Below are 24174 nucleotides of genomic sequence, written 5' to 3'. Positions count from 1 at the left end.
TGTGTGTCCTTTTCAATATATCACAACAGGAGGCTTATGCTGTCTGTGTGTCCCTTTTATGGCGATGTTAGCTTTGATCACTGGATTATGGTGTTGTCTGCCAGATTCCTCCACTGTGTGGTTGCTGGTTTTCCTCTGTAATTAATAAGAAATTTGTGAGGACAGTCTTTGAGACCCTGTGAATGTCCTGCTCCTCATCAGATTTTTACCCATTACTTTCAGCAAGCTGGAATTGTTTTTCGGTTACTTTACATCTTGGGACAGTATTTTGAAGGAGAAAGTGTAGAGACACTCCTTATTAAAGGCTCTGCTTAGTGTGAGATCATTCTCTGTTCCTATTCCCTAACACCATATAGTATTTCCTGAGGAAAGTAGACTTCTAGATTATTTAAATTGAGAATAGAGAAGGGAGATTAATTTACTTTTTTTTTTTTTAAGATTTTATTTATTTGATAGAAACAGCGAGAGAGGGAACACAAGCAGGGGGAGTGAGAGAGGGAGAAGCAGGCTTCCCACTGAGCAGGGAGCCCCATGTGGGGCTCGATCCCAGGACCCTGAGATCATGACCTGAGCCGAAGGCAGACGCTTAACAACTGAGCCACGCAGGCGCCCCGAGATTAATTTACTTTTAAATGCCTGTGTGTGTGGGTATGTGTATTTGGGGAGAGGGGAGTGATCAAAAATGGGGAAATGGCAGAAGGAAGCTTGGTTTGAGAGAAAGGAGTAAGCAAAATACTGTTGAGTGAGTTCTTGATTCGATAATGTCAATGCACAGTAAGTTTCTGTAGTTGATCAGGTGAGCAAACCAGTCAGGTTTCCCATTTTAGATACAGAATCCTGGATCTAGGAGGGTTCTCCAGAGGTCATCTGATCCAACTCTCTGCCTCTGGCAGAAATCACTGGAAATATTGGATGGGTTGTGCTTTCCTTTACTTTTTGATACTTCAGAGGGGAAGTATCTTTCCTACATAATACAGAACTGAGAATTTGGGGAACAACAAAAAAAAAGATCAGTTGAGGTCTCCATTTTTAAGAAACATACACTCTTCTAGGAGAGATGCTTCAAATCACCATTCCCCACCCTCATCAAGGTTCTTTGGGACTTTCTTTTTTTTCTTTTCTCTCTCTCTCTTTTTTTTTTTTTTTGGCCTTTACATCTAAAATTGATGCCACTGTTTTTGGACTGTTCTGTCTGGACTATGACACTTACTTTATTTGGCACTTAACACGCACTGTCACATTATTGTTCATTACACTTTCATGTTGAACTGGTGGTCTTAGTTTGAGATGATCATTTTTCATTGATTCCAAGAGTCTGCTGATTGTAAGATATAAATTTATTTTATGTAATACTTGAAGGTGAACATTTAAATTGATGAAATATGGTATAAGCACATTGGTGGTAGAACCTATCATTTGTACTTGTTTATTCAATATTCAACATCTATTCGGCATAAAAGGTTGTGCTAGTTTTTGTGGAGAGGCACAAAGAATTCAGCACTTAGCTGAAATCCAAGAAAATAGGGAAAAAAAATCAGAGTTGGACAAACTTGAGTTTGATCCTCGTTCCACCATTTCCTAGCTTGATGATCTTGGGAAACTCATTTAACTTCTCTCTGTTTCAGTCCTCATCTATAAAATAGGGTTAATAATACCCGTTCTTATAGTGCTGTTGTGAGGACTGGTTATAATATTTAGAAATCATCTACTTTGTGTCTGACACACAGTGCAACCCTTATTAGGGTAGGCGTTCAATAAATATTTGTAAATAGATGGATTTATAGGCATGCAATGAATATGCTCTGTTCTAAGAGTGCATTAGCACGGGTCATTCCTTTTGACGTCTGAATTGTGTTCCCTCTGCTCAAATAGAAGCCGTTTTGTTCCAATTCCAGTGGAGATGGGGACCAGCTGGACACCAACCCTTTGATAAAGTCTGAGGACAGAAGTGGACTCACCCTTACGCATTGGTCTTGAAATGATGTGTCACCTTACTCATCTAAGTGTCAGAGATTTGGGGGCCATTTATTTCTAGTCCCCTCTGGCAGACCACGTCTGCTCCCACCTAACTGCACTTCCTTTCCTGGCTGTCAATGTTAATGACAGAGCTGGGTGTCACTGCTCTTTGGATTTGTTGACCAGTGACAATTATTTTCCTAGCATGTTCCAAGCTTGCTCAAAACCATACTACGCATTTTGGTCCCTGGCCATTCTTTTGTTTTTTTCCTTTTCATTTCGAAATCTGTATGTGTTTTTCTGACATGAGGAGAGGAAGATGGGGGTGGGGAGATACAATCAAATCCATATGTTTGTGATACATTTGTCCCGAATTAATAAGACAGCATTGCTGGGGAAGAACCTTTGGATGACTTAGGAGCCACTTTGACATTGCCCCTTGCAGCCTCTGCAGCTCCTCAGCCCAGGCCACTACTTGCCAGGTTTTGAGAGGATCACATTCATATAGGGACACTGCTCTCTTCTCTTCTCTTCTTCTCTTCTCTTCTCTTCTCTTCTCTTCTCTTCTCTTCTCTTCTCTTCTCGGGTAGGGATTAACTTATCTATGTATGTAAAAATCAGTGTAGATGCTTAATAAAGGTTATTCTTCTTCCCTTCCTTGGTGGATGAGAGGGGAACAAATTTGGGGAAAAAAGAAGTCACCAAGAAGAGGTGCAGTGCCCAATGACAGAACAAACAGGGTTATTTTTAAGATGAGAAATACACCTTGAATCGGAAAACAACCAGGGCCCAGTTAAATTTTCACATGGATGCACATTGGGGGAGGAATGTGGGCTGCAGAAGCTCACCATGGGCATGGCCTGTGTCTTGGTAAAGAGCAGAGTGTGGGAGGGCTGAGTGCTCAGGGAGCTTTTCTAGAGGTTGCACCATGACATCAGGTGTTCTTCAAAAACATCAATACCAACATTGTCCATGAGCTTACAGTAAAAGCTGTGCTTTGTATCAAGACGTTCTTTTCATCAACCTTTCAATATGAACTATAACAGGTTTCTTGGCATGATTGTTACACATCATAGTGCTGGTCTTTCTTTCCCCTTGAAAATATTGAAGAACACTGAAGAATGATTTTTTTTTTTATCATATGGGAAAAAGGGCTTATTTTTTTCTGCCACCCACACACATTATGGAATAGTGAAGTCAGAACAGTTCTCCAGCCTCTTCTTATTCTCATCTCTGGCCTCTTTTCTTTTTGGAGGAATGTGGAGTAAGGAAGCCACAGTCATTTGTGCTGGAACCTTCTGCTTTTAGAGTTCTTAAAGCATTTCTCATATGCTGTCTCAGTGGATATTTGTAACTGCTCAATGAGATGAAGGTCATTTTCATTTAACAGGGTCAACTGCTTGCTGGGGGACCTTGAAGCAGGGCCATTCTGTGACAGCTGTGCGGAGCTCAACAGGGCATCTGGCCAAGGTGATATTAGGGGGCTGGAATTCACTTGATGTTGTCACCAAGTCATGAGCCTTGGCACTTCTTTCTCATTCATACTGAAGGTGGCAGTGGTCCTGCGTTGGAGAGAACCTTTCTGGGCTTTGGCTTCTCCACCTACTAAATAGGTTTAATTTTAGAATCCTTATGCCAGAAGGATTGTGTATTTCTAAATCCATGTTCCCTTTTTTCTAAACTAGATTGGGAATTAGCACACGGTGATGATGATGGTGGTGATGATGGTGCTAGCTACCTAATATTTCTGAGTATTTGCTGTGTGCCAAGTGCTGTTTCAAGCAATTCATATGTATTAACTCATACATAACTTTTAACGGTCATACCATGTATGGTCTCTATTATTCTTGTGTCAAATTCTGGTCTCTAATTCTGGCTCTGCCTTGTTTATGGCGGGGATTTTGGACAAGTTTGGTAATGTCCTTTAGCCTCAGTTCTCTAATAGTAAAATGAGAGGATTGTAACAGATCAGCAACTTCTAACTCTCCTCACATTCTTTTTTGATTTTTGAACCTTGTATTATTTAGGAAAGAGGTAACATGCTCAAATGGGTAATTGATTAAGGGAAATCCAGAAAGGATGGGAAGGCACCCTAGGGATCAGCAATAGTGGGGAACTGTTAATACCTCCAGGGCCAAAGGGGCAAGAGGAAGTTGTGGTTACAGAACTCAGAGAGGGCTGTGGCTGGAGCCAGTGTGCAGGAGAGGCCACTGACTGCCAGCCTAGGGCTTTGTGGCCAGATGTTTGGGGGAAATCAGTGCCCCACTGTCTTTATTCCCCTGCCCTTTGATTTCCTGCTGATGCCTCCTATTGGCCAACCCAGATGCCAGAGAGCCAGGGGATCTGGTTGACTCTTTCCACTGAGGTCACCCTCATGGGGGCACAGACCACGTGGAGCTGGGTGGGTAGGGGGTAGGTGTATAGATCCACACAGACCACCTTCACAGCAGTGCATGTTTAATCCCCTAAACCCCCTTAGGAATTGTTTTTAAAACAATATTTTATGGAATATGATAAGGAAATAATTCTAAGTAAAAATATTTTATTTTAAATAAACATTAATGGATATTATACTATAAAATTTATTACATATAATCTTTTATAATATTCATTATACATAAAGACAAGTCTATCCTTCTCTTTTTTGATAAAGGTAGCACACTGTTTATGTTATCACCTTAAATTATGCAAGGAAAAATAACGTCCCAACAAATACATTTTTAAGTGGCAGAGTGTGTCATTCTTGGTTTGGGTAATGATGTATATAAAAACTTAGATTAGATTTTATCATCATATTACATTTTCCAAATAGAAAAACACTCTTGTGACTTGAAATTTGGTATGTTGCAGTTTGAGTTCAAAATTTAATATTTATTCTTCACTCCCAAATTAAGAGCTAAAAGAGAAAGTTTTAGGTTACTTTTGCAAGGACTTCTCCGCAGATGACACATAGTAGTTGGGGACAACCCTTAACTCTCAATATGTGAAAAGCTAATTGGATATAATTAGATATAATAGCTCCTCCCACCTTTTAACGTTGAGTTTTGGCAATGAGGATATCTTTATATGTCATATTAGTAATTTTGACCAGTGGTATGCCATTTATGGATCTGTGTGAATATCACCTAAGGGTGAATTTATTGACTTTCTTGCCATTTTTATGTTTTGCATTAACATGTTATATTTCAACATCAGTAGTCCTTATGTTTCCATCTTTATTTAAAGATTGGTTGTGGGTAAAAAATAAACAATATTTAAGACTGAAAATGGAAACAATGTAAAATGGTCAAAACCACTAGGTGATAAATGGTTGGGGGACTAGGCATGAGTGTGTGTCTGTAACCACCATCTGATGTGTCTTGGAGGCCCTCATGCTGCTCATTAATAAACAGAAAATGTCTACATAATCATTTTATTTATTACTTTTTTACAAATAGAAATTGGAACAGATGCCATCACCGGCTCCTCCAATGTGAGTGTGCTTCTGGGGAGGGTCATAGGGCTTTGCAAACCACTGAGTGACGAATTCTGTTTTAGATGAGCCTTAGAGTTCCTTTCGGTTTTTTTTTTTTTATTAAAATAGAAAAGAAATCATAATACTTAGTAAACCAGGGGCTCCAGTCTGCATTATCAGCTACTCCGTTACCGAAGGGATGCATGTCAGGGGTACAGTCTAGCCTTGAAGTCAGGCAGCTCTGAGTTGGAGTGCAGATTCTTCTCTTGTTAGCTGTGTGACTACACAAGATACTCAGTTTCTCAGAGTCGTACTCAGTTCGTGCAGAGAAGAGGGATAGGCCTAATAACCACCATATGGGGTGACTGTGAGGAGTTAGTCTTCCACTAAACAAATGCTTATGAAGCCATTTCTGTATGCCAGACACATTCCAGGCACTAAGGAAGCAATAGGGAACAGGACAGAAAATGTCTCTGCTCTCGTGAAGTTTACACTCTAGCAGCAGAGATGGACAAAACACCAATAAACTTAGAAAACAATGTTAGGTGATGAGAAGTGTTATGAAGAAAAATGAAGCAAGGCCAGAGGTTGGGTGACATTTGGGATGGGAGAGATCACAGAAGGTCTTTCTGAGGAAGTGAGTGTGAGAAGGTCTGAGGAAGGGGTGTCCCAGACTGAGGGCACAGTCATAGCAAAGGCCCTGAGGTGGGAGCAGGTGTGGTGTGCTTGAGGAACAAAAGGGGCAAGTAAGCTGGGGCAAAGCCAAAGGGGAGGGGGACAGCAGGAGAAAATGGAGTTGGACTTGTTTCAAGGGGGTGAGGGGCTTGGGTGGTTGAATAGGACCCTGTAGGTCATGAAAACAATTTCAGCTTTTATTGTACATGTGATAGAAAGTCATAAAATTATCTTGAGCAGAGGAATAATGAATTTGAGAGATGTTTAAAAAGATTCTTCTGTCTTCTGTGTAGTGAAGAGATTGTAGGGGCATGGGTGGAAGTGACTCAGGAGAGAGATTATAGCAGTGGGGCCAGAATGTGAGTGGTGGAGATGGTGAGATATGGTTGGGTTTGGTGTATTTTTGAAAGTAGAGTCTATAGGATTTGCTGATGGATTGGATGTGGAATGTGATAAACAGTCAGTGGTCTTCCATGTTTTCGTCCTGAGCACTTGGATTGTGGTTCTGTATCCTGAAATATGGAAGACTGGGGAGGACAGTTGAAGAGTGGCAGGAGAGGTAGAGAAACCAAGAGTTGCACTTTGGCCGTGTGGACCTCAAGACACTTAGCCACCCATGGAGGAAGTGTCCGTTCAGCTGGTGGAATTGCGAGATTGGAAACCAACAAGCTGGAAGAGTATCAATCATTTTGCTTTTTTCTGCAGTTCCATCTCATGAACTGGGGACAAATCACACAGCTGGGGAATGAAGCTTCTTTCTTTCTTTTTTTTTTTTTTTTAAAGATTTTATTTATTTATTTGACAGAGAGAGAGACAGTGAGAGAGGGAACACAAGCAGGGAGAGTGGGAGAGGGAGAAGCAGGCTTCCCGCTGAGCAGGGAGCCTGATGCAGGACTCCATCCCAGGACCCTGGGATCATGACCTGAGCTGAAGGCAGACGCTTAATGACTGAGCCACCCAGGCGCCCCCAGGGAATGAAGCTTCTTGACTATTTTAGGGCCACTGGGAATCTACCACCATTGCTGTTGACTCTTGGAAGGGCTTCCTGAAAGGCACTCCTCTCTCCTTTGTGGTATGGCGTGGTAGTTGAGAGCAGAGGCTTTTGGACCTCAGCAGATTAGAGTTTGAATATTGCCTCGACACCCTAGTGGCTTCATCCGCTTGGGTGAGGTGTTAGACCTTTGAGTTCTCATCCCTTCATCTATTAAATGGGGCCATAATGCCTACTTCTAGGACTGCTCACAGACTTGTGAATTTTGTGCCTTGCTCATAGTTCCCCAGCTGAGAGGGCAAGTGGGGGCTGGAATCTACACCACACTCTCTCTCCAAGCCTTGTGCCTTGATGTGGTACTATGTATTCCCAGAGGAAGGAACCTTTTCATTCACAAAAGGACACCATTTTTGCCAAGCCCTGTATTCACTCACAGGATTCTTATGAAGATTGTAAGAGAAAAAAAATGCATGAGAGCATTCAGCAGAGTACCTGGAATGAAGTGAACAATCAGAGATAGAGATATTTTATTTTATTTTGTGATCTGTTTCTTCTTTTGCCTGGGGAGGCATGGCTGATAACAGAGATCTACCCAACTGCTGAGGGGAATCCACAAATGAGTGGAAAGACCCAGGATCAGAACTTGCCTTTAGTATTTCTCCTGGGTTCTGGGGAAGATCCTGCCAATGCTCTGGCTTTTTTCCTGCCTTGTTTTTCCTACTTTAACTCACTTTCCTAGCCCTGATTTTTTGTCTACCTAATTTACCTACCTGTCACTGGCACCCCCCTTCTCTATTTGACCTTGGGCTTGGCATCGGGAACTTCTGGTCCCTGGCTCTCCCCAGTCTTCTGTTCTGTTTGTGCATCTAGACACATCTGCTGCTTGCGGGACCTGTGATGGGCCCCGCCAGCCCAGCTGATTCTGACTCTTTGGCCTGGGCCTGCAGCTTCCCTGGCCTCATAGAGTAGTTCTTTATTTGGAAACCTTTTAAAATAGAGGACTTGGGAGGAGAGAGGGAGACACTTGACAGAAGTGGCACAGGAGAGTGTCATGGACGTAGTGTGCTCTAATTCCAAGGAGTATTTTTTCCCCTCTGGAACTTCTGAAACATTCCCATGCCATTAACTGGCATCTGTGTTGTCTCTTAATGTCAGGACTTGAGCCAAGCCCAGTTTTCACAGCCCTGAAGCCTAGCCCTTTCTGCACTCTACTTTCTGAATTTGCCCCATGTTAGCAAAATGTTCTTTTCAGAAGGAGGCCTTCTCTTGGCCTGTCTGGGAGGGCTAAGAACCGAGAGCCTCCTGGCCCTCCGTTACTGATCAGAGGAGCCAGCTACTATGTCTGCTGGCCTGTGCCCAGCAGAGGGGGAGGCAGCCTGGCTCCTGTTGACAGCTTTGACAGAGGGATGACAATCCAGCTGCTGCTTCCCAATCAGTGGGACCCCCACCTGGAGATGGGTTCAGGCCCCGGATCTCCCGGCCAGTGATCAGAAGGCAGAAGCTGGGAGGTGGGATAAAGCGAGGCCTGGAGAACCTGACGTCCTGTGACCTGGGCCCTTTCTCATGGGCATGTCTGTGCTCCCTGGAGAGAAGCACCATGTACTTTGGGTCTTGGGATTGTGGGTACCAAGAAAAGAAACTGATAAGCACCATTCTTTAAAGACTATAATGTATATCTGTACAGAGAATGTTTGAAGTCCCTTTTGATACAGATTCTCTTCTTGGGTTTCTTTTCCAACAACCTTTCTGCTACCCACCCCTACCTCTCCTAGCCCCAGGGAAGATAAGGGAGGGCATGGGGTGGGGAGTGGGGAGTAGTGGGGATAAGACATGGGGAAATTCCCATCAGGCAGAAAAGGAAAATAAACTTTTCCAATGAAGGAAGATTGTTATAAGAGAGAAATAGAAAGGTGTAGAAGGGTAAGATTTGAGAGGGCATTATTCTGGTGCCTCCCTGCCTTGGGGTCAGACAGTTCTGGAGTGGGAGGTGGAAGCAAGAGGAGTGGAAGTGCTTGGATATTTTGGGGGTGAATCCTAAAGCCCAGGTTTTGTTTGCACCTCCTATCTCAGAGTGCAGCATGAGGAAATTACAAATTCTTTGGAGGAGCCCAGCATCCAGCATGGTGTCAGAGTATTCATGGTGTTGCCTAGGGAGCTGACTAGGAATGGCTGAGCCCGAAACAGTGCCCCCTACATCCCACAGACCAAAAACACAGTCTGGAGGATCCAGAGGTTCTCATGAACCACCTGCCTTGGAGAGGCTGCGGCTGGGACAAGGAAGAGGCAGCACACGCTCTAGGTGCCAGCTGGATGCCCCAGTAGGACCCTGCTGGCCTGGCCACCCCCTGGTGGATGCCCACACAATGCTGGGGGCCAACCCAGCCCAGCTCAGCTACTGAGTAGTTGGGACCAGCTCAGGGCTCAATTCCCAGAAGCCCCCTCCCCTCTTCCATCCTAAGGATGCACACACTTCTTCCTCACCTGGATACTACCTCGTAAAGGGGATGGTGGTGGGGGAGCTTCTTGAGCTGGGCAAGACAATCCTGACAGGGAGCTTGATCCTTGAATTGACTGTATATTTATCCCAAGGAGACTTTTTAAAAACCTGACAAAACCAAGTCACCTTTAGAGTGCCTGGGTGGCTCAGTCAGTTAAGCATCTGCCTTCGGCTCAGGTCATGATCCCGGGGTCCTGGGATGGAGCCCTGTATTGGGCTCCCTGCTCAGCGGGGAGCCTGCTTCTCCGTCTTCCTTTGCCCCTCACCCTGCTCATGCTCTCTCTTGTGCATATTCTCTCTCTCAAATAAATAAATAAAATCTTTTTTTTTATGGTTTAAGTTTTATTTTGGAGCATCAACACTGTGAGAAATACATGTCTTAATAGGATTTGATTTCCATATAGGTATTTTCCCCAAATAAACAAACAAAAGGATGAGACTGCTTGATTTTCAAATGTCACTTGTTTGCCCCAGAAACAGTCTACTTGGTACAAGGATGTCCTAGAAATCCTAAATCTATAGATCATAGTTTCCATTGCTGGTGGGTGATAAATAAAATCTTTAAAAAAGTCATCTTTAACTGTTTTGCTTATCTGAATCTAACCTTAATTCCAACACTAATTTTTAACTTGCCTTGTAAGGTTTTGCAAGCATTAAATGACATACTGTGTATAAAGCACTTAACCCAGAGCTTGGCATATGGTACATGCTGAATAAATGTTGCATTTCTCCCCTTGCTCTCCAGTGCTGACCCCTTATACAACCGTAGTCCACTTACATTATTTCCAAGAGCTGAGGGTACAGGTTAGGGACATTGGTAATTTAAAAGGCAGAAACCACATTGGCCCCATCTCATGGCTTCACCAAGGAGAGGCCTTTGCTGGCTTGCCTAGCTTATTCTGTCCCTGGGAATTTCCAGGCTGTCTTCCAGAGAACCAACCATTGTGAACTCTAATTAAAGGCTCTGAACTTTCTCTTTGGCATCCCTGCACCTGCCCACAGTCTGTCTCCTGAGGGGCCAGGAAAGCCTGAGCTTTTGTAAGACCAGGAAGGAAGGTGCTGTGCTTGCTATCCTGTCAGGCTGATGCAGGCTTGGCAGGAGTTGAGAGCAGAAGTTGCCCCTTTCTGGCTGACAGGGCGAACTCCCCTGGAACATGCCCTACTGGCATGTCTGCTCTGCTTCTGATCTGAATGCTCGGGAATGGTGTAAGCAGCATCCAACCTCCACCACTACCTTGGGCTACCCAGCCAAATGCCAACCTTGCATTTCAGGGCTGGCAGTCTAGTTCTGGAAGTCTTGTCTTTTGTTACCATAGCCTTCTGTGCTTCATTAAGGTGAAAACTCCCTGTTCAGGTCTGTGACAGACTGGGCCTGAATGACATGTACACCTGATGTGGATTATATGCCGTCTGGCTCGAAGGCAAGAGAATGGACAAGGTGATCTTCAGGGAATCTGTTGGCCTGCAGATTATAAAATATGTGGTGTCTTTTTAAAATCATTTTAAGATTTCTTTGTCTAATGGGGTCTTTTGTGGTTCCATATAAACTTTAGTATTATTTGTTCTAGTTTTGTGAAAAATGCTATTGGTATTTTTATAGGGATTGCATTGAATCTGTAGATTGCTTTGGGTAATATGGACATTTTAACATTAATTCATTTAATCCATGAACATGGAATATCTTTCCATTTGCTTGCGACATCTTCAATTTATTTCATTAATGTTTTATAGTTTTTGGAGTATAGGTCTTTTACCTCTTCTGTGAAGTTTATGGGTTTTTTTGGTGCAATTGTAAATGGAATTGTTTTCTTAATTTCTCTTTTTGCTACTTTGTTATTAGTGTATAGAAGTGCTGCTGATTTCTGGGTATTAATTTAGTACCCTGAAGCTTCACTGAATTCATTTATTATTTCTGGTAGTTTTTTTGTAGAATCTTTAGGGTTTTCTATATATAGTATCATGTCATCTGCAAATAGTGACAGGTTGACAACTTCTTTACCAATACCTCTGATTTCTTTTTCTTGTCTGATTGCTGTGGCTAGGACTTCCAGTACTGTGTTTAAAAGTGGTGAGAATGGAAAAAAAAAATAAAAGTGGTGAGAATGGATATCCTTGTCTTGTTCCTCATCTTAGAAGAAAATCTCTCAGTTTTTCTCTATTGAGTAAGATGTTAGCTGTGGGTTTTGAGGTATGTTCCCTGTAACCCTACTTTGTTGAGAGTTTTTATCATGAATGGATGTTGATATTTTGTCAAATGCTTTTTCTGCATCTGCTGATATGATCATATGGTTTTTATCCTTCATTTCGAAGAGGTGTGTCATGTTGATTTATTGGCGAATATTGAACCATTCTTGCATCCTCAGAATAAATCCCATTTGATTGTGGTGAATGATCCTTTCAGTCTTGTGAAAGAATAACAAAAGGGGAGGTATCACAATTCCAGATATCAATATATATACTACGAGGCTATAGTAATCAAAACAGTATGGTACAGGCACAAAAATAGACACATAGATCAATGGAACAGAATAGAGAGCCCAGAAATAAACTCATGATTATATGGTCAGTTAATTTATGGCAAAGGAGCAAGAATATACAATGGGGAAAGGAGAGTCTCTTCAGTAAATGGGGTTGGGAAAACTGGACAGCTACATGTATAAGAATGAAACTAGACCACTTTCTAACACCATATATAAAAATAAACTCAAAATGGATTAAAGACCTAAATGTGAGACCTGAAACCATAAAAATTCTAGAAGAGAGCACAGGCAGTAATTTCTCTGACATTGGCCATAGCAACATTTTTCTAGACATATCTCCTAGACATGCCTCCTAAGGCAAGGGAAACAAAAGCAAAAATAAACTATTGGGACTAGATCAGTGTAAAAAGCTTTTGCGAAGTGAAGGAAACAGTTGACAAAACTAAAAGATCACCTACTGAATGGGAGAAGATATTTGCAAATGATATATCTCATAAAGGGTTAATATCCAAAATATATAAAGACCAAAGACAACACCAAAATATAAATAACCAATTGAAAAATGGGCAGAGGACCTAAATAAACATTTTTCCAAAGAAGATGTACAAATGGCCAAAAGATGCATAAAAAGATGTTCAATATGTTCAATATCTCTAATCATCAGGGAAATGCAAATCGAAACCACAGTGAGATATCACCTCACACCTGTGAGAATGGCTAAAATAAAAAAGATAAGAAATAATAAGTGTTGGCAAGAATGTGGAGAAAAAGGAATCCTTGTGCGCTGTTGGTGAGTATGCAAACTGGTGCAGCCACTGTGGGTTAACAACATTATGGAGTTTCCTCAAGAAATTAAAAACAGAAATACCAAATGATCCAATAATTCCACTACTGGGTATTTACCTAAAGAAAATGAAAAGGATATATGTACCCCTATGTTTTTGCAGCATTATTTATAGTAGCCAAGTTATGGAAGCAACCTAAGAGTCCACTGATAGACGAATGGATAGGAAGATGTGGTATGTGTGTGTGTGTGGGGGGGGGGGTTGGGGGTATCACGGAATATTATACAACCATTAAAAAGGATGAGTTTTTTTTTTTTTTTGCCATTTGCAACAACATGGATGGACCTAAAGGATATTGTGCTAAGCAAAATAAGTTAGATTGAGAAAGACAAATACCATATGATTTCACTCATATGTGGAATCTAAAAAAAAAGAAAACCCAAATGAATATAAACAAACAAAGAGCTGAATCAGACCTGTTAACACAGAGATCAAACTGATGGTTGCCAGTGGGAGTGTGGGCAAAATGAATGAAGGCAAGTGGGAGGTACAGGCTTCCAGTTATGGAATGAATAAGTCATAGGAATAAAAGGCACAGCATAAGGTATAGTCAATGATACTGTAATAGCATGGTGTGGTGACAGATGGTAGCTACACTGTGGTAAGCATAGCATAATGTTGAAACTTGTTGAATCACTGTTTTACACCTGAAACTAATGTAGCATAGTATATCAACTACACTCGAATAAAAAAATTAATAAAAATTTAAAAATGAAACCATTTTAAAATCAAAGTATAATATACCTATAGAAAGATGTATATGCAATAAATATACAGCTTGCTGAATTTTTGCAAGCTGAACACACCCATACAACTAGTACTCAGATGAAGAATGAATATGATTGGCACTACTATCTGGACTTCTAGGACAGTTATTTTGTTTTTCAACTTTATATAAACAGGATAATTAAATATATATATTCTTTAGTGCATGGCTCCTTTTGCTCAATGTTGTGTTGATGAGATTTATCCATATTGTTGCACGTTCTTATAAGGTGTTCATTCCCATTGCTGTATAATACACCATTGGGCAAATATAGTACAATGTATTTATCCATTTTATTGCTTATAGGCATTTGTGGGGTTTCTAGTTTGGGGCTATCATAGATAGTGCTGCTGTGAGTGTTCCTGTATGTGTCTCTCAGTGTGCATGTATGTGTTTCTGTTGGGCATATACTTAGGAAGAGACTTGTTGCATCATTGGGGATGCCCATGCTCAGCTGTAGTAGATACTGCCCAGTGGTTTTCCCAAAGTGGATCTACCTGTACACATCTCACCTGCACTGTGTGAGCATTCTAGTTTCTCCGCATTTGGCCAAGACTTGGTATTTCCCCTCTTTTTCATTTTTATCATTTTTTTGACTAGGTATTGCACTGTGATTTCATTTGCCTTTTCCTGATGATCTGATGATTAGGAAAGTTGAGTACCTTTTCATATGTTTATTGGTGAATTGGGTATCTTTTGGGGGGGGGAGGGGCAGAGAGAAAGGGGGAGGGAGAATCTTAAGCACATGGAGCCCAACACAGGGCTTGATCTCACAACCCTGAGATCATGACCTGGGCTGAATCAAGAGTTGGATGCTTAAATGACTGAGCCACCCAGGCACCTTAATTGGGTATCTTTTTTTTTTCAATACTCTTTTTAAAATAATTTTTAAAATTATGTTATGTTAGTCACCATACAGTACATCATTAGTTTTTGATGTAGTGTTCTATGATTCATTGTTTGCGTATCTTTTTAATGAAGTGTTCCTTAAAGTCTTTTGCTCATTTTTCTCTTGGATTCCTAATTCATATTCATCTGTAGAAATTCTTTATGTATTCAGATACAAGTCCAAATATTTGTATAATATTTTTTTTTCCTATTCCTTGGCCTTTTTACTCACTTAATAGTACCATTTGATGAACAGAAGTTTTCCATTTTAATGTAGTAGATGATGTGGATTTTTAGAATAAATCTCATCAACAATTTTTAACATTACTTGCTTACTGTGTCCTCCTAGACCTTGCTCATTTCATTTTCACATTAAATGGAAAGAAAATGAAGCTTAGAGAAGTGGAAAGACTTTTTCTAAAGGTGGGACACAGCAGAGGGCACATTCATGCCAGCTCTGCCCACTCCAGAGCCCCTGTTCTGTGATCTCTGCTATACCAGAGAAGGCACCAGCTGATATCCCATAGACATTGTCCAGTCCTTGGATGTTTTTGTTTGGCCTGCCCATTTTTTTTTCCCAGTTGAATTAGTTGCCAACATTGAAAAATTAGGAGAAATACAGATTTCCAGCTTTTCTTAGAAAATTGTAGGATCTGGCATTACTGGTCCCATTTTCTCACATGTCTCCCAGGACTGCTGGAGCTGAGTTACTGGTCCCTGTAGATAGAACTAAGCCCTCTAGTGTTCCACTGGAGTTGCTATGATTGATCGTGCTTGGCCTGCTTTGATCATTTGTGTTTCCTGCCTGGTTCCTGAAGGCATCTGAATTTTTGACTACTAAACTGTTGCCCTTAAATGACATAATTGGTTCTTTTTCCTTCTTTGTTTCATCTGTTCTTACCTTAATACATTTTGACCTTGCTACCTTCCTTTTCAAGGTATCTAGGCTCTGTGTTCAGGCTTCCTGTCCACCTTTCTGGTCATCGGTGCTTTTATGGTAAAAAGAGGAGTAAATTGCTTATGTGGAACAGTTAGAAGAGCTCCTCAAAATATTCTCCCCCTTCCTTTAAGGGGTGAAGGTATTGTGTTTCCATAAAGCTTGAAATGTAATTCCTTTCCTGGAAGAAGTGACAAAGTACTCTAGTGAAGTTTAATTTATCAGATCAGCTCTGTAAGCATAAACCTGGGAAGCAACAGGAGAAAAGATTTGTAGATTTTATGGGTTAAGAGAGTAGTCAGGGAAATCTTAGGTCTCTGAGTGGCTGAATGCCTCAGACGGGATGCTGTGGTGGTCTGGTTTCAGAGCTGGGAAAAACATGAGAACATGGCAGGGAACAGAGTATGGATAGGTAGCTATGTGCTGTCTTTCTCCAACTCAGCAAATTTTCCCTGGGCATGTCCCCTGCCCAACCATTTCCTTCCCTTCTTTAAGTCCCTTCTATAAGTCGGTATACTGTGGAGGAATCTTAAGAGCTGGAATCTATCTCAAGGTAGCCTCACTGAATTTGAATCTTGTATCTTCTTTCTTACTAGCCATGTGACCTTGGGTTAATCTTTTTGTACATCCTTTCTTCATCTATAATTGGAGGATAATAGCATACTACCTCATAGAGTTGTGTGGACTAAAAAAATGAGACAGTATTTAGAATCTTCTTAGAACAGAGCTTGGCAAAGAATCAGCCCTCAATAAATTTCAGTCCCTATGACTGCTGTTGCTATCCTGGCAAGAGCACTAGACATGGAGGGGTCAGATGATGAGGGACCAAATGCTTGCTTTGCCATCCACGAGCCATGTGACCTTGGACAAGTCCTTCTATCCAGAGAGCTTCCGTTTCCTCACCTGGAAAAGATGTCATGAGAATTAAAAGTGGAGCCAAATAAGTTGGTCAAGACAAGAGCACTAGGACAGTTTGTGTTTGTTATGTCTTATGTCTCTCCTACCTTCTCTGTTCCTCGCTCTTCTTCCAGAGGTAGGCAATGTAGCCTGGAGGGGAAGGCAAGATGAACACCCATGAGGAGGCAGCTAACAGTATCACATGGTCATGGAAATAGGAACTGTAGTGATGTCCCTTCTTTCAGTCCCCATATTGGGAACTGGTGTTTTATCTTTCATCTTCTTGATTAGTCTGACTAAACATTTAATCAATTTTATGGATCCTGTCAAACAACCAGCTTTTGTTTTCATTGACTTTATTTATGGTTTTTCTATTTTCATTCTCACTGATCTCTGCTCCCCACCTTATTATTTCTTTCCTTCTGTTTGCTTTGGATTGAGTTTCTTCTTCTTTTTCTAGTAGAAGTGCAAGCTTAGATTATTGATTCAGAGCTTTCTTATGTTAGTACAAATATTCAATGTTATAAATTTCTAAGTATTGCTTTAAAGGCATCCCACAACTTTTGATATGTTGTGTTTTCCTTTTCACTCAATTGAAAATACTTTCTACTTTCCTTTTTTATTTCTTTGTTGACCTTTCTTTGGGTTATTTGGATGGGTGTTGTTTAATTTCCAAATATTTATGGATATTTTCAGATATGTTTCTGCTATTGATTTTTAGTTTAACTTAATTGTGGTCAGAAAATAAAATTTTTATTACTTCAATCTTTTAGATTTGTTAGATTAGCTTTATAACTCAGAATATGGACTATCTTGGTGAATGTGTGTTGAAAAGAATGTATTTTCTGCTGTTTAGTGGACTGTTCTATACATGTCAATTAGGTCAAGTTGGTTTGTAGTGACTTCTATGTCCTTACTGATTTTATGTCTCCTTGTTCTCTCCATTACTTGAGAGAAAAGTGTTGAAGTCTCCAACTTATACTTGAGAATTTGTCTATTCATCCTTTTAGTTCTGTCCATTTTTATTGTATGTATTTTGATGTATGTAGATGATCTGTGCATTTTACTGTATGCATTTAGGATTATCAGGCCTTCTTAATGAGTTGACCATGTTGTCATTAATTGATCTGCCTCTTTATCCCAGGTAACGTTCTTTGTTCAGAAGTCTTTATATGTCCCAGCTTCCTTTTGATTCATGATTGCATGATATATCTTTTTTCATTTCTTTACTTTTCTTCTATATAGGCCTTTATAATAAAAGTGGATTTCTTGTATGTTTACATTGGTTATCATTAATGTATTTATATTTTAAAACTACCACCTTACTATTTGTTTTCTATTTGTTTTATATGTAGTTTGTTTCTGTTTTTCCTCTTTTCATGACTTCTTTGCAAATGAGTATATTTAATGGTTCCATTTCATCTCCAATTTTGGTCTGTTAATTATACCTATTTTTTAAATTCAGTGGTTGTTCTAGGGTTTACAGAATCCATCTTTAACTTAACACATTCTACTTTAAAATAATATTATACCATTTCACACCCTGGGTAAGGGCCTTCCAATACTCTCTCTCAGTTTCCTCTCTCCTATCTTTTGTGCTATTATTGTCCTACTCCTATATATGTTATAAACACCATAAGACATCATCACTATTTTTGCTTGATACCAATGTTTCTCTGCCTTTTTTCTATTATTGCTTTCCTCCATGAAATTTAATACCACGTATATACTGTATATCTGTTTATGTTCTGTGGCACTTTGGAGACCTAAAAACCACTGTAATACCTAAGATAGTTTTTGGCTTCCAAATCACTAGTTTTATCCCCATGGGAGAGTATTTTGGGTTGACTGTTTTTTTTTTGTTTTTTTGTTTTTTCTTTCCATACTTTAAGGTTGTCACTCTATTATCTTCTGGCTTGCATAGTTTCTGCCAAGAAATTGGCTGTAAATCTTATCTTTGTTCCTTTGCATATAATATCCTCCCTTTCTCATCTTCCCCTCCCCAACACCACCCTCACTCCAGCTTAATTAAAGATTTTCTATCTTTGTTTTTCAGATTTGATTTTGGTATGTCTCGGTGTGTAGGTTTCTGTTTTTGTTTTTATATTTATTCTGCTTAGGGTTCTCTGGAGTTCTTAGACCTATGTTTTATTGTTTTTGATTAATTTTGGAAATTTTTTAGCCATAATCCATTCAGATATTTCTTCTGTCTTCTTTCTTTTAATCTTCCTGGGGCTTCAATTACATATATGATAGACCCTAGGATATTATCCTCTCTCCTGCCCCTCTCCCAGAGCAGACTGCTGATCCTTTTCACTCAGTGATTTGAATGAGAGATGGTCCTGGGAGATGAGTGTGCTTCCACACTCCTCTTCAATAAAGAGGCCCTTTCCAGTTTCCTACCTTGCCCATTACCCTCCTTATGATCCTTATGGGATCTTATGAAGGACTGCAAGCCCCTCTTGTGTCTGGAGCTCTTAGTTATTGTAATCTGTCATGCTAACCTATACTCAGCCTTTCAGAATTTACAAGATTATATCTTTTTCTTTGTACTGCCCTTTTCTCCTGTGCTCTGCCAAATCTGAAAGTGTTTTCATGTCCCATTTTCCTTGGAGGGGCTTGTCATTTTTTTTTTTTAAATTCAGTTCACATGATTACCTTGTAGCCTCCATTCTATGATGGGTTCAAGGAAAGTTTGATGTCACAGATTATCTGGATTTTTCTTGTTGCTAGGGTGGAAGCCACATTTTCTTGCATTGTCTATACCCTAGGTGGGAGCAGCACCTTTGGTAGTGGATAAATAGATTCAATTCACTGTTCTTATTTTTTTGTCCTCACATCAAAGAGTGGGCTGCACTCCCATTTCCCTCCTGTGTTTTATGTCATAGCCTCTTGAGAAATAAAATATACAGTTTCTCTGTGGTTTGTATTTTTCTTGTCAAGTGTCCATCACCAATATTTATTTAAAGGAAAATCCCTTTTTAGAGACTTAGTATGACAATTTACTAACTTCCTGAACTCTAGAGATCAAAAAAATAATGGCTTGTTAATTTTCTCTCTAAAAGAATTTTTTAAATTATAGAATTAATCCATTAACAAAGTAGAGAGTTTAAAATTGCAGAAACGTAAAAAATAAAGAAATAAAAACCACCCATCATCCCATCAACTAAAGAAACCATTGCTAATATTTTACCAAAATGCTTCTAGTCATTTTTCTGAGTTTTATGGTTTGTGTACATAAGTACGCATGCCCACCTAGATAATTTGTGTTTTATTCACATAATGAAGTTCTGAAAAGGTGTTTTTCTGTGGGTTACACTACTCATGAGATGATGATGTGTTACTTATGTTTGTCTGGTAAAGATGCCAAAATGTATGGTCTACTTTCAGTTTGCTGTTAGGGCTGGATTCCTTCTTGGGGCTAGTTCACGTGAATAGCCAGGATTCCCTGGTGTGTGTGTATGTGTGTGAGTGTGTGTGAGTGATTCCCAGGGAATGTAATTCATAGTGGAAGAGACCAGTTCTTTGTGCTGAGGTCCCTCTTGCGCCATCTAACTTCCATCTCTTTTCGTTTACTCTGACCCGTTGTCAGGTTTAGAATAAACAGAAATGGGGGAAGTTTATGGTGTTCTCAATATGTGTTGCGATATTCTTTCTTTTTCAGAAAGTATTTTGGAGAAAAAATTGGACTATATTTTGCCTGGCTGGGATTATATACATCATTCCTCATTCCATCTTCTGTAATTGGAGTGATCGTGTTTCTTTACGGATGTGCAACAATCGAAGAAGATATTCCCAGGTGAGAGGGTTTTAAAGAAAAAGCCTCAGTTCCCACATGGCAGTACTTTGGAGTTTCATCCCAGTTGCGAGTACAGTTCACATGCTTCCTTCCAAAGTCCTTACCCTCTATTCTCTCCTCCCCTTACTACACACATAACCTCCCTCCAGAGACAAATCTGGGAACTATAGAGTCTGGGAATGGCTTCAGAGCCTGCTGGGGATGGCTCCCTTCCTTTCCTAGTTAGGCTCTTCTCCAGGGCTAGAGTTTGATACGGGCAAGTGGATTCTACCTGATGAAAAAACCCATGCCGGAGAAACGCATTTTCCTCTCAACTTCACGACTTTTTTCTCTGGTTTCCCCTAAGACCTGAGGCAGGAAATGTTGAGTGGCATTGGGTAGTGATCACATGTCGATATGGTCAAACACTGTTGGGGTAAAATGCTGTGAGGCTGTCCACAGAAGCAGGCAGCTCTGGAACTGAGGGGGCTCAGCCTCTGGTTCAGGAAGTCAGAAACTGCAGGTGACAGGCCCCATGGTGGGGTTTTGGAGAGCCAAGAGATGGAACAAAGTCTGGTCCTTATGGTGAAAAGAGAGCCTACAAAGAATATAAGCACTTAAAAATAGCATACTCGGGCTGCAGTGTGGCTTAGTTGGTTAAGCATCTGACTCTCGATTTTGGCTCAGGTCATGATCTCAGAGTCATGAGATCAAGCCCCACATTGGGCTCTGTGTTGGCCATGGAGCCTGCTTCAGATTTTCTCTTTCCTTTCCGTCATTCTCCGCCCCCCCGACTCATGCTCTCTTCTCTCTCTCTCTCTCTCTCAAAAAAAAAATAGCATCCTTCAGGATGGACAGCATTACATATTAGCTGTAAGACTGGATAGTTAACTCCCCAAGTCTTCCTTCCCTTGGCTATAAATAGTGATAATAACCCATACCTTGTGATGTTGTTGTGAGGATTCAAGGAGACGATGTTTGGCACATAATAGAATATTAATAAATAATTGTTGAAGGAATCAACATATGTGGAAATAAAGTACAAGTGATGAAAGAGACACTTAACATATTTAGCATTTAAATCCCTTGCCATCTTCAGCACTGTCCTTGAAAACCGAAGCATGGTTAATGTATTTTAATACTTTTTCAGTTGCAAGTGGTAGAAATGCAACATGACCTAGCTGAAGCAAAAAAAAAAAAAAAAAAAAGGAATTTATTATAAGGATTCTGGGGTGTGTCAGGGAACACAGTGGCAGGCGTGTGACTAGCCTAAGGACCAATGGAAATAGGGACTCCTATTTATCTCCCGTCTCTGGTTCTTTCTTGTATTTGTTTCACTACAGATTTTCTCCATTGGATGTAAACATTCCTACTAATAGCTCATGGATGTTGTATCGTAGAGCTTTTTCTTGAATTCGTTCCAAATGAAAAAGGCCTATTGGCTCATTTTGGATTAGGGTGGAGGCTCTGGGCCCACAGTTGTGGCTCTGGGGCAGGATCATGCTGTACCAACAGGATGTTCCCTCAGTATCCAGGTGGATGAGGATACTGGGCAGACTGTAGGTGTCCACTATAGTTGGAGGAAGTAATGGCCATCCTGAAGAAAGGACCAAGAGCTGGACTCCTTTGAGAAAAGGGTTTCACCAATGGCAGGAACCAGGTATCTCTTCTTGCAGCCATGTTAATCTATAGAAATGGAGTTGGTGTTGCCAGTAGTTAGAATAAAGCTAAATAACTTGGTGTAAGAGACAAAGGTTTAGATATTTTTGTGTGTAAAACTCCGGTACCAACTGCCCAGTGTTTTGACTGGGAATTCTGGGACCATCACACAACATATATGGTTGAGGTTCTGCCTTCCTCAGGCCATCTAGCATGAGGGAAAAACTAATACTTGCCAAATGCCTACCTTGTGCCAGGCATGGTGCTGGGTGTTTGTTAGGTACTTGTCTCTTTGATCCTGTAGAGATCATGGTTGTAAACTGTGATATTGGTATTATTTTCACCTAACAGAGTTGGAGAAATTGATGCTAAGTGCAGTCATATAACTTGTCCAACTTCAGCAACTAATAATTGTCAGGGTTGTGACTTGACCTCAATTGCCTCCTGCTCCAAAGTCTTTGCTTTTGCCCATAAGATGTGAAGTCTCCCAGAAGGTTCATATCCTCCCTGGCAGCCAAGTAGTTTCAACTGGCCTTGCCTGGTACTTTCTCAGAAAACATAGCTCCCACGTGTCTCTTGCCCAGTTTGATCCCTAGAGAGCTGGGCCTCAGATTGATCCAAACTAGAAAACTCTACACTGTGCTTAGAGAGCTAGTGCCAGGGTAGAGGGTGGGCCATCAGTGTGCTCGCTTACATTGGGATTTAGAACTTGTGCCTTGGTTCCCCATATGGGAATACATGCAGCAGGGACCATGTAGCTGAAAATGACCATGGTCTACACATATTGAAAAATATATATCTATACGCATGCATTCATGTATATGCAGGTATATATGGATGAGAAATGTGATGATCATTATCACTGCAGATGTCTCTTCTTACCTGTCAGAGTGTGTAGTGTTTCACAAACTATGTATAGCAGCCCATTAGTGGATCACAGAATCAGTTGAATGGTTACATTTTAAATGAACTAGAATAAGATAGGATAGAGTAGAATGAAATATAATATTAGTATTCATCACAAGAAGGAAGTATGGGTATTGTTCCATGAGATTTTATTTGGCTATATAATATGTTTATGGGGAAGAGAGAGAATATGTATGTATTTGCGTACTGGAATCTGATGGAAAAGATTGTTTTTAAACTGTAGGTCACAGTCAAAAAAGTTTGAAATTGACTGTTTTAAAGCTGAAATTTTGGTTGTTGGATTTTCAGACTCAGGGTGGGGTGTGATAATTTTTTTCTATTATTTACATCTTCCTCACTTATGTGTATTATGAAGAATTTTTTAAAAGAACTGCTCTTTAATCATAATTAGATAGCCATCAAAAATCCAAGCTCGATGGGCTTGACGAAAACTCATAAAATACCACTCCCTATCAACAAAAGAATAGTCTTTAAATCCCAATACTGAATCTAAACAAATTCATACTCTTCCGGGATCTATGTCTGTCAGCCACTCCTAAGCATGATTAAAAACTTGTACCATTCCTGGGGTTACTTTGGAGGTTTCTAATTTTGACACTAAGCCTGGAATTTATTATCTCTGTATAATTTTTTAAAATGCTGTATTTTGAAAACATTATAGATTAATAGGAAGATAGTACAAAGGGGCCCACCATGCCCTTCATCCAATTTCCCCTCGTGGTTATGTCTCATATAACCTATGTCTCATATAACCATATAACATAATAGTTATGTCTCATATAACAATATCAAAAGCAGAAAATTTACATTATGTGGAAGTTTAAATGGTACCTTTTATCACCAGCAACTTGGATATATGAATACAAATATCACTTATGAGTAATAATTCCATATGTGCATGATACATCTATAGAACTTTTCTCTACTTACCAAAGGATTGGTTCTATTTATTAGGCATTGGCTTACATGGGTAGGAAAGCCTGGAGCATTAAAAAAAAAAAAAAAAAAAGCTAAAAAAAAAGCTGATTGATCTAAACCATCTTGAAAAAAAATGATTACCTTGGTCTGAGACCTTAATAGCAGATGCTGTGTCTGAATTTCTGGAGTAATTCCCATGTTGCACCATCTCCCTTTGTGCAAGCACAACCCTGTATCACCAAACTTATGAGCAACGAGTTACTGACTAAAAACACCACTCACTTTGGGGTCCTGGTTCAGCTGACTGCCAGGCCATTTATCAACCTTCTTGTGCTTTCTAGAGAAAATAATAGACTGAAGAAATACAGCATTTGATTTATAGCCACAGTTGGTTCTAACTAGAAATCCGTGGATTGTGCAGCTAGTGAAAAACCCAGATGTGATTTCAGTTTTAGCTGAGCTTCCCTCACCTTTCCGCTTCTCTTTCAGCCTTGTCTAGAGAGGCA

General features: G+C 40.3%; 1 protein-coding gene across 1 annotated transcript in view; it reads left to right on the top strand.

Annotated features, from left to right (window-relative positions):
* The window catches only part of ANO2 (anoctamin 2), a 319849-nt gene that overhangs the window by 139253 nt on the left and 156422 nt on the right, over positions 1–24174 (top strand). Inside the window, exon 11 of the mRNA XM_081818921.1 lies at positions 20051–20185. Coding sequence (XP_081675047.1) covers positions 20051–20185 — 135 coding nt within the window. The remainder of the gene's footprint in view (positions 1–20050; positions 20186–24174) is intronic.

Source organism: Leptonychotes weddellii, chromosome 5 (genome assembly GCF_054177405.1).
Source record: "Leptonychotes weddellii isolate Sample4059 chromosome 5, ASM5417740v2, whole genome shotgun sequence".
Classification (NCBI taxonomy): Eukaryota; Metazoa; Chordata; class Mammalia; order Carnivora; family Phocidae; genus Leptonychotes; species Leptonychotes weddellii.
Note: the sequence above shows the minus strand (reverse complement) of the source record. Positions and strands in the feature narration are given on the sequence as shown.